General features: G+C 39.2%; 1 protein-coding gene and 1 long non-coding RNA gene across 2 annotated transcripts in view; one reads left to right on the top strand and one right to left on the bottom strand.

Moving 5' to 3' along the window:
- LOC138973551 (uncharacterized) overlaps positions 1 to 10,116 on the top strand; it is a 495,333-nt gene that overhangs the window by 162,261 nt on the left and 322,956 nt on the right. The window lies entirely within an intron of this gene.
- LOC138973532 (uncharacterized) lies at positions 129 to 5,916 on the bottom strand. Its single transcript, XM_070346251.1, has 6 exons — positions 5,870 to 5,916; positions 5,053 to 5,301; positions 4,511 to 4,690; positions 3,839 to 3,994; positions 3,010 to 3,123; positions 129 to 1,842 (listed from the first exon to the last, which is right to left on the bottom strand). Exons 2-6 carry the CDS (start codon positions 5,255 to 5,257, stop codon positions 1,739 to 1,741), a joined length of 759 nt encoding a protein of 252 aa, XP_070202352.1. The 5' UTR covers positions 5,258 to 5,301; positions 5,870 to 5,916; the 3' UTR covers positions 129 to 1,738.

The following is a 10,116-nucleotide window of genomic DNA, read 5'->3' as shown; positions in this document are numbered from 1 at the left end:
ACGCACATGCACACGCACACAGAGTTTGTATGAACAAATACACATATTAATGTTATTGTATGTGGTCTATTTTGTCATATTATTCAATGTGTGTGTGTGTGTGTATGTGTGTGTGTGTGTGTGTGTGTGTGTGTGTGTGTGTGTGTGTGTGTGTGTGTTTGTGGAGTTGTGCTTGTGATATTGTTTGTTGTACATCAACGTGAACTCTTAGAAGTGATTAATAAGTCTGCATTGGAATTAGAATTAAAAAGTCTGCATTAGTATTAATAGAGAATTGTAGGTCTGTTCATCATTCCTTCACTCACTCAGAGATATATTTTTCTTTGCTCCTTTTACTAGTGCTAAGAATGTGGAAATGTTGACTGACATAAATAATGCATGACAAATCACTTAAGTAGTTTGTATGAGCTTCTGAACAAAATGCAAAACTTAAATGCAAATCAGACAACATAACAGGATTCCCCTTCCTGCAGTAGCATCTCTATTATCATGTTGCGGCATTTTTAAACTTCCAGTAAATAACAAGCAGCGAAGTCCATAACGACTTGCGCATCCCGGACTACATCCGAGGAAACGTTTTGCAATTAATAGAAACAGAAGAAAAAGACTAAGAAGAAACATGGAATGCATTGTACAATTCTTCAGATTTTAACATCTGTTCTCATACACCATCACTTTTGATACATTTGCCTTTCTACAAGAGCGTGCTTTTGAAGATCTGATATATCCTGATAAACGTAATAGTAATAAGGGTATTTATATTGCACAAAATCCAAACATACTTCTAAGCGCCTTCCAAACATAAAAATCAACAGATCAGTAAACAAGAAAAAACATCATGCACATGATGAACACTTGGGACAAAAATCAACTATTCTTCATTACAGCAATAATATACATTTACCAAATCTACAAATTAAACCAATACAAAATCACGTACACACTGTACATTCACACAAATGATGACTGTAGCAAATCTGTTGATACTAAGAGATCAAGAATTGTTTCAGAATAAAGTCAACGACTAAATGTTTCAGACCGGTAACTTCCTTTCAACATTGCATACAATGGACGTTGCATAGGGAAAGGAGAGTTTGCTGATATAGGCTAATGTGCTAAACATTGGCTAGACCGTCTGCTAGAATGCAGCTACTTCAACTTTGCAAGGTGTCTTGCCTGTTAAAGAACTGGAATTTACACAGAATGTATTTCATGTACGATACGAACACAAAAATGTGCAAATTGCATCGTCTGTCGATCAGTCACAGAAGCAAACCTGGCCAGGTATGCGTGCACTTCATATTACTCCCAAAAGAAATCGCAAACATGCGTCTTTGTTACTGCGAATATAAACAGGATATTCAGCAACTTCCTGTGGAATATGGACCGATGATCGGAATAGGGCTGTGTAAGCCTATCCAATCACAACCCCCACAATTCTCCCACGTGTCTATCAGAATAACAATATCATGTTATATCAAGCTGCCTGCTTTACTCTATGTTTAAGCATGCAGTTTACATACATGGACCTATAAGACGTTGCATTTTAAATCGTTGTGATACAGTTCAATGCATGTACAACCATTCTCTCTCTCGGCCGCTCTCTTTTAGCATCGCTTGTCTGTCAATACGTATACTTGACGAAAAAGCAAACAAATCTACAAGTTCTGCTGCATCTACCAATAAAATCCAGATCAGCCTGGACTGGAATTGCCGACAAACAGTATATGCATGCTGGTTAAAAAGATGAAGAGTTGTCCCATTCTTCTGTTCGCAGCGTTTGTTCTGTATCCTTTCCTTCCAAATCAGCCACAGGTGCATACCAGTCCTTTGGGTTCACGTCTGTGTTATATGAAGATTCATAATATAAAATATAAATGACTTCCGTTTGACAGACAGACAGGCAAGCTAGCAAACAGAGAGACAGAGAGACAGACAAACTTGCAGACAGATAGAAAAAAGACAGACAGACAAGTACACACACACACACACACACACGCGCGCGCGCGCGCACACACACAAACACACACACACACACACGCGCGCGCACACACACACACACACACACACACACACACACACAAACTCGGTGTACATGCACACACACACACACACATACACACTCTCACACACACAGACACACACACACACACACACACACACCGAAATCACATGTTATCTCCCTCTTTCTCTCTCTCTCCCTTTCTCTCTTTCTTGCATTCTCTCTCTTTCTCGCTCTCACTTTCTCGCTCTCTCGCATTCTCTCTCTCTCTCTCTCTCTCTCTCTCTCTCTCTCTCTCTCTCTCTCTCTCTCTCTCTCTCTCTCTCTCTCTCTCTCTCTCTCCCTCTCTCTCTCTGCCAAAAACTCAACAACGAATAAACAGAAACAGTTGTTTTCTAAATCATACGAAACGTTTTTGACTGCTTCTTGTTATTGTTGAAAGTTGGTACCTTTTTATTCCGCTAAAGTTCATTTTCGTAAAGCGTATTTGTTTCATCTAAGTATGCGAATACATCCAAAGTGTACGTAAAATAAGAAACACTTTCGATCTGTTCAGCTTGTCTACTTCTCTCACTGGAAGTGCCACCCGTATTGTTAATCGTACGAGCATTTCTCCTTCTCTGTTACAACATTCATAAATGCCAACCGGCATAACTGCCAGTAAGTAAGTACTAGCCCCCGAGGTCAGGCCAACAATAAATGTGACCCTCCACCACGGAATGAGTCACATGTCACCTTTGCATGATTTTCATATCTTTACATTTTCCCAAAGAGTTTGTTATGCTCTATCCAGTGGTGAAAACCGTTTTAGAAAATAACAAAAACTGTTTGAGTTATAAGCCTGTGACTAAGGTGACCCTAACACTGTTACAAGACATTTCCCGGACTTATATTAAGCCTAGCGCAGAACCGCGCGAGGTGACATGCGACTCATTTCGTGGTGGAGGGTCACATATTGCCTTTTTAAACTTTTGATATCATAAATATATTAGGTAGATGCCACTCACCGTGTTTCAGAGTTTGTTGCTGTCGCCTTTTTCTCCTTACTTCAGTAGCAGGTACGTAAAGACAATCCTTGGAGACGGTCTCGTCTTTCAACGTAGCGCACTCCTCTTCTCTTTCTGCAATACAAAACAGAAAACAACAACACAAAATTATACTGTCTTGAACACGGGTATAAGTCATTGTGGCTATAGTTTAAGATGTTTCGGCTTAATGTGTACAGCTGGCGGAAAAACAGGAGAGACTGTTTTGTACGATTGTATTTAAGTGATTAAAATTGTTATATCCCAGCTGCGATTTTACCATTCTAGCCGAGGAGGACGTTAAGGGCATCATCGGCAATCTATTGATTGCACAATGTTAAGTTTGAATACGTATTTCTATCATATAGCGTCGGTCTAAAAATAGAATATGACAATGAATAACAAGAACAGTACTGTTTATACCGAGGACGACAAACGCCGAGATCATTTATTTTATGTTTTGTTTTTCTTTATAGCCACGAACCTGTTTGACAAGAAGGCAAGGCAGATATAATATTTTTTTTATTTTGAGAATGTCTACTTTCCCTACTCTTTCAGTAAATTCAATCTGCAACGGAGGAAAAAGAAACAACAGAACCCTCAGTAACTGCCTTATCATAATCATCATGCTCTTCTTGTTCATCTAATTCTCCTTCTTGTTCTTCTTCTTCTTTATCTTCCTCGTCGTCGTTGTTGTCGTCGTAGTCTAATGTAAGGAACAGATACAATAAGAATAAAGCAAATGCATTGCATCAAACACCCAATGAGCCTAAATTATGCGAGGAAAACATACAGTGTCTAACAAGCTTACCATTCGCAATTCTTCGATGTTGCAGTCTCTTCTGTCTCCTGACTTCCGCAGAAGACCGTTGACCGTCTTCGGCGCTGTTTTCTTCCGGTTCAGTTTGTTTGTCGTCACATTTTTGTTCATTGTCGTCACCATTTTCTTCCCCTTGAAATTCTGTCTCTGCAAACGGGAATTACTGTATTCAAGTTGCATGAGAAATGATGTTTGTTTGTGTGTTTGTTGTGTTAGTCTGTTTGTTTGTTTACGTGCTTGCATGTTTTGCCGCGTTCTGTTTTTTTTGTGTTGCAATGTCAACTATGGTGTGTATTGCTTTTCTCCGTTGCTTTTTGCTTTTTTGCAACGTGTATTGTTGTTTTTTGGAGTAAGTTCGATTTTCGTGATTTTCTGTGGGCTGCGCTCTGTTTGTGGCTACCATACGTAGAATCACACTTTGTTTGTATCATACAATAGAGAAATGAATGGTCTTACTAATTGCACGATTTTTTTGTACGTAAACTGCCTTATTAGAAAAACCCGCACCCAAACGCACAGGTAGTATAACATTATAATGCGACGTGTATTCTTGAAATGAACCATTTCATTATGTTGCAGTAGAAGAAAAGAAGAGAACGGGGAATTATACGAGCGTTTTTAAATAGTACGACGAGAAACCAAAAAGGAAATGGCCATACAAACCTTTTACATAGCGCTTTTGTTGTTCCTGCTTCTTCCTCCTGACTTCCTTTGCAGGAACATAAAGGTTTCCATTTCCACCAACATGTATACCCGCTCCTCCCTCTTCACTCCTGTGTTCTTGTTCATCAACAAAGGGCATTCCATCGGCATCCGTATCGGCACAGGCTCCATCCGTTTCATCTAAATAACATGGATGTATAGTGTACTTTAGCTGAAAATCATAACTCAACTAAATATCCAGCATCCAAAAATAAATGAAACACGTATTTTTACTTGACTTTCTTTTGAGTTCAATGTAACTGTTTTTATACTAAGTGAAAAAAGGAAAAGCAATAAACTGGTATAGACACGGCATGTTACGTACATCAGTGCTTCATATCAGAAGTTATTTTCAGACAACTCTGCTAAAACTGATGGGAAAAAAATCACAACAACCACAAAAAACAAACAGGAAACAAATTAAAGATGAAATCTAACGGCATACAGTCCATTTGCTTAGCTGTTGCTTTTTGCTTTAAACATGATGTAGGGATTGCACTCACCTCCACTCGAAGAAAGGTCCATGCAACCAGCACCTTCAGCCAACACCATGCTTAACGGAGGAGGTGGAGCGTGGCAATGCAAAGCCAAAGGAACATGGCCAGAACTGTCATCCGGGTGATGTTGCACTCTGTCAACCTGCACGCCTGCTGACGGCACTATGTTGAGCTGGTCTTCTGAGTCCTCGTACATCTCATTGTTGATCATCAAACTCACGTTGGACCCGCGATAGAAGCTACTGGGAACCGCGCCTGGAAATATTCATCAACATCATCTGCAACATCGTCATCGTCTTCGTTGTCGTCTGCACCGTCGTTCATCATCATCATCATCATCATCATCATCATCATCATCATCATCATCATCATCGTCGTCATCATCGTCGTCGTCGTCGTTGGCATCGTCATCGTCATCGTCATCATCACCATCAGCAGCAGCAGCAACAACATCATCATCATCATCATCATCATCATCATCATTATCAGCAGCAGCAGTGTCATCATCATCATCATCATCATCATCATCAGCAGCAGCAGCAGCAGCATTTACAACAACAAAAACTACTGGATAGATTACACACAACACCATAAGCAGCGTCCCTTTTCATTGATGTAACTCGTTATTTCACCTGTTCATGAGAACCTTACATTTGTTATCGTTGTTACTGATATCGTACTTGAACGAAAAGACACAAAACAAGATAAGAGGTCGCTTGCTAGTATATGCCCTCATAGCCTGTTTCTTGCAACAAAGTGTAAAATGTTACCATAAATGCATGCAACGAGATAAAGTATGTAATCGAAAAAAATATGAACCTACCTTGCTGTGTACGTGCAAACCTAAAAACAGAGAAAAAACGCCGTATACATATGTCTGTCTGTCTGTCTGTTTGTGTGAATGTATGTTTGGCTGCCTGCCTTGCTATCTGCCGGAATATGCAAATGAATGTAACATGCCAAACAAAATATGATCAAAATTGTTCAAATTATGGTGTGTGGGGTGGGTGGGTGGGTTGGTGTGTGTCTGTGTCTGTGTGTTACAAAGAGAGAGAGAGAGAGAGAGAGAGAGAGAGAGAGAGAGAGAGAGAGAGAGTGAGAGAGAGACTCAGACTCAGACTCAGAACTTTATTACAAAAGGATAAAGGTTTTAGGCAAAGCCTATTCTTCGAACCTGTCCTTTATACAAAACATAAAGACAGACGCACATAAAAAAATATAAATTCAATCATATAAAATTCAGAAATACATTATGGAATGCAACACAATGTGCATTTAAGGAATTACATAAGGTAAACTCAAACATTACAAAATAACATTGACATAGTTATACCTTTCATTTGGGAATAAAGTTGCTCAGATCAGCTACACATCCGTTAACACTAGTACAAAATAGTTAACAAAATAACAATCGAACAAGACATTTCATTCACGAATGATGTGTGAACGTGACTGTCTCTTAAACATTTTCACTGAAGTTGCATTTCTTATCTGTTGGGGGAAGGAGTTCCAGAGAAACGCTCCCGAGAAGGCTAAGCTCGATTAGTAGAGGTCTATGCGAGGTATAGGAGGGATGATTTTTTGGGGACCCATATCTTTTTGTGGCATGTTTGAAATGTGATTGCAAATATTTAGGACAGTCGTCATTTGGAATGTTATACATGAACACAGCCTTGTTTAACGTCAGCTGATCTTTCAAGGGGAGGACATTCAGGAGCTTTAGTTTATCATCCGTGGACCTATTCAAATCATGCAGAATAAGTTTTGCAGCTCGGCGATGCAGGGAATTGAGTCTTTTTAAATGAACATCACTGCAGTTATCCCAAAGTGTCGATGCGAAGTTTATATGAGGCATTATGTGGGCGTAATAGAACATTTTGAGTGCTGCAGAATCTGCGTAATGCCTTAATTTTGATAACAAGTACAGATTTGTTTATACTAGTTTGTAAATATCAAACAAATTTGTACCTGAGAGAGAGAGAGAGAGAGAGAGAGAGAGAGAGAGGGGGGGGGAGGGAGGGAGGGAGGGAAGGAGGGAGAAAGAGAGAGAGGGTACAAAACGGTTGAATATTACCTTTTCTTGAGATCTGAAAATAATACGGTTAAACATTATAGAGAGAAAACAGCTTAAAGGCACAGTAAGCCTCCCGTAAACCATCACAGATACTGTCAGGCTTTTACACACAGTACAAACACCCTTCCATTTGAACGCTCACCAAACGGGAACATCCTAGGTGCCCTACGTAAAGAGCGAGCAATTTTCAAAGAATTAATTTTGCGGATTGTCTGTCAGACAATCGGACCGTGGTGCGTTTTGGTGCTAGACCTAACTTTTAAAATCTAAATAATAAATTGACAGCTTGTTACACAAACATTCTTAAATTATAAAATAATTATTTGTTCATCAAGACAAGATCAGTACAATTCGAAGTTTTGAAAAAAGAAAAGCCCGGAAGCAAGGTCACGCAATGTCGTGGTTCTTGTAGCAGACGACGGTTTATGACGTCGCCAGTTCCTCTGAACAGTCAAAAGCCATTGCTAGAGTTCTTGTGAACCACAGCCGTTTGTTTCGTGCATAGTCAGAGGTACATAATAACGTGCTATTGCAGATAAGCTCACAGCGAGCCGCATTCAAATTACAAACTGACGACTGCATTGTGAAAAAGGGAAACTGGATTACACGGGTTCACGATGGCTCAGGGGTAAGATAAACTACGCAAACATAAATTCTTTGAAAATTGCTAGCTCTTTACGGAGGGCACATAGGATGTTCTCAAGCGGTGAGTGTTTAAATGAAAGGACGTTTGTACTGTGTGTAAAAGCCTGGCAGTATCTGTGATGGTTTACGGGAGGCTTACTGTGCCTTTAATTACTGCAGAAAAACGTAGTCCTCAGTCGATCCAATCAACTAAGATCAAAGTATAAACGCATTGAGCTAGGTAACATGCAGATGACGCATGAGATAATAACGATTTTAAGAACAAACATCAAGTCACGTAAGGCGAAATTACTACATTTAGTCAAGTAGCTGCCATTTTTCAGCAAGACCGTATACTCGTAGCATCGTCAGTCCACCGCTCATGGCAAAGGCAGTGAAATTGACAAGAAGAGCGGGGTAGTAGTTGCGCTAAGAAGGATAGCACGCTTTTCTGTACCTCTCTTTGTTTTAACTTTCTGAGCGTGTTTTTAATCGAAACATATCATATCTATATGTTTTTGGAATCAGGAACCAACAAGGAATAAGATGAAAGTGTTTTTAAATTGATTTGGACAATTTAATTTTGATAATAATTTGTATATATTTAATTTTCAGAGCTTGTTTTTAATCCGAATATAACATATTTATATGTTTTTGGAATCAGCAAATGATGAAGAATAAGATAAACGTAAATTTGGATCGTTTTATAAATTTGTATTTTTTTTACAATTTTCAGATTTTTAATGACCAAAGTCATTAATTAATTTTTAAGGCCACCAAGCTGAAATGCAATACCGAAGTCCGGGCTTCGTCGAAGATTACTTGACCAAAATTTCAACCAATTTGGTTGAAAAATGAGGGCGTGACAGTGCCGCCTCAACTTTCACGAAAAGCCGGATATGACGTCATCAAAGACATTTATCAAAAAAATGAAAAAAACGTTCGGGGATTTCATACCCAGGAACTCTCATGTCAAATTTCATAAAGATCGGTCCAGTAGTTTAGTCTGAATCGCTCTACACACACACACACACACACACACACACACACACACACACAGAGACACACACACACACGCACATACACCACGACCCTCGTTTCGATTCCCCCTCGATGTTAAAATATTTAGTCAAAACTTGACTAAATATAAAAACAAGTCGCGTAAGGCGAAAATACAATATTTAGTCAAGTAGCTGTCGAACTCACAGAATGAAACTGAACGCAATGCCATTTTTCAGCAAGACCGTATACTCGTAGCATCGTCAGTCCACCGCTCATGGCAAAGGCAGTGAAATTGACAAGAAGAGCGGGGTAGTAGTTGCGCTAAGAAGGATAGCACGCTTTTCTGTACCTCTCTTTGTTTTAACTTTCTGAGCGTGTTTTTAATCCAAACATATCATATCTATATGTTTTTGGAATCAGGAACCGACAAGGAATAAGATGAAAGTGTTTTTAAATTGATTTGGACAATTTAATTTTGATAATAATTTGTATATATTTAATTTTCAGAGCTTGTTTTTAATCCAAATATAACATATTTATATGTTTTTGGAATCAGCTAATGACGGAGAATAAGAAAAACGTAAATTTGGATCGTTTTATAATTTTTTATTTGTTTTTACAATTTTTGGATTTTTAATGACCAAAGTCATTAATTAATTTTTAAGCCACCAAGCTGAAATGCAATACCGAAGTCCGGGCTTCGTCGAAGATTACTTGACCAAAATTTCAACCAATTTGGTTGAAAAATGAGGGCGTGACAGTGCCGCCTCAACTTTCACGAAAAGCCGGATATGACGTCACCAAAGACATTTATCAAAAAAATGAAAAAAACGTTCGGGGATTTCATACCCAGGAACTCTCATGTCAAATTTCATAAAGATCTGTCCAGTAGTTTGGTCTGAATCGCTCTACACACACACACACACGCACAGACAGACAGACACACACACATACACCACGACCCTCGTCTTGACTCCCCCTCTATGTTCAAACTTGACTAAATGTAAAAACAGCCTACAAACTTAACAAATTAAAATTGAAACTGAAGCACGCTAATTAGAAATAAAATAAAAGAGAACGAGAGAGGGAGAGACATATCGTCAGACAAAGAGAGACAGACAGGCAAAAAGACCGAGATACAGAGAAAACGACAGACAGGCGGACAGGCCGACATTCAGACACAGGGACAGACAGACAGACGGACTCAAATACAATCGAAACGACAAATGGTATGGGCAAATGCGAAGTGCTATACCTGTCGCTGTCTTTCGGACTCGACAAAAAACAAAGATTGCGATAACGACACCCAGTACCAACACACATGATACGCCCACTGCGGTATTTCTCGCACTGCGCTGACTGGTCACTTC

The sequence above is a fragment of the Littorina saxatilis genome, linkage group LG8 (genome assembly GCF_037325665.1).
Source record: "Littorina saxatilis isolate snail1 linkage group LG8, US_GU_Lsax_2.0, whole genome shotgun sequence".
NCBI lineage: Eukaryota > Metazoa > Mollusca > Gastropoda > Littorinimorpha > Littorinidae > Littorina > Littorina saxatilis.
This window is presented reverse-complemented; position numbering and strand designations above follow the sequence as displayed.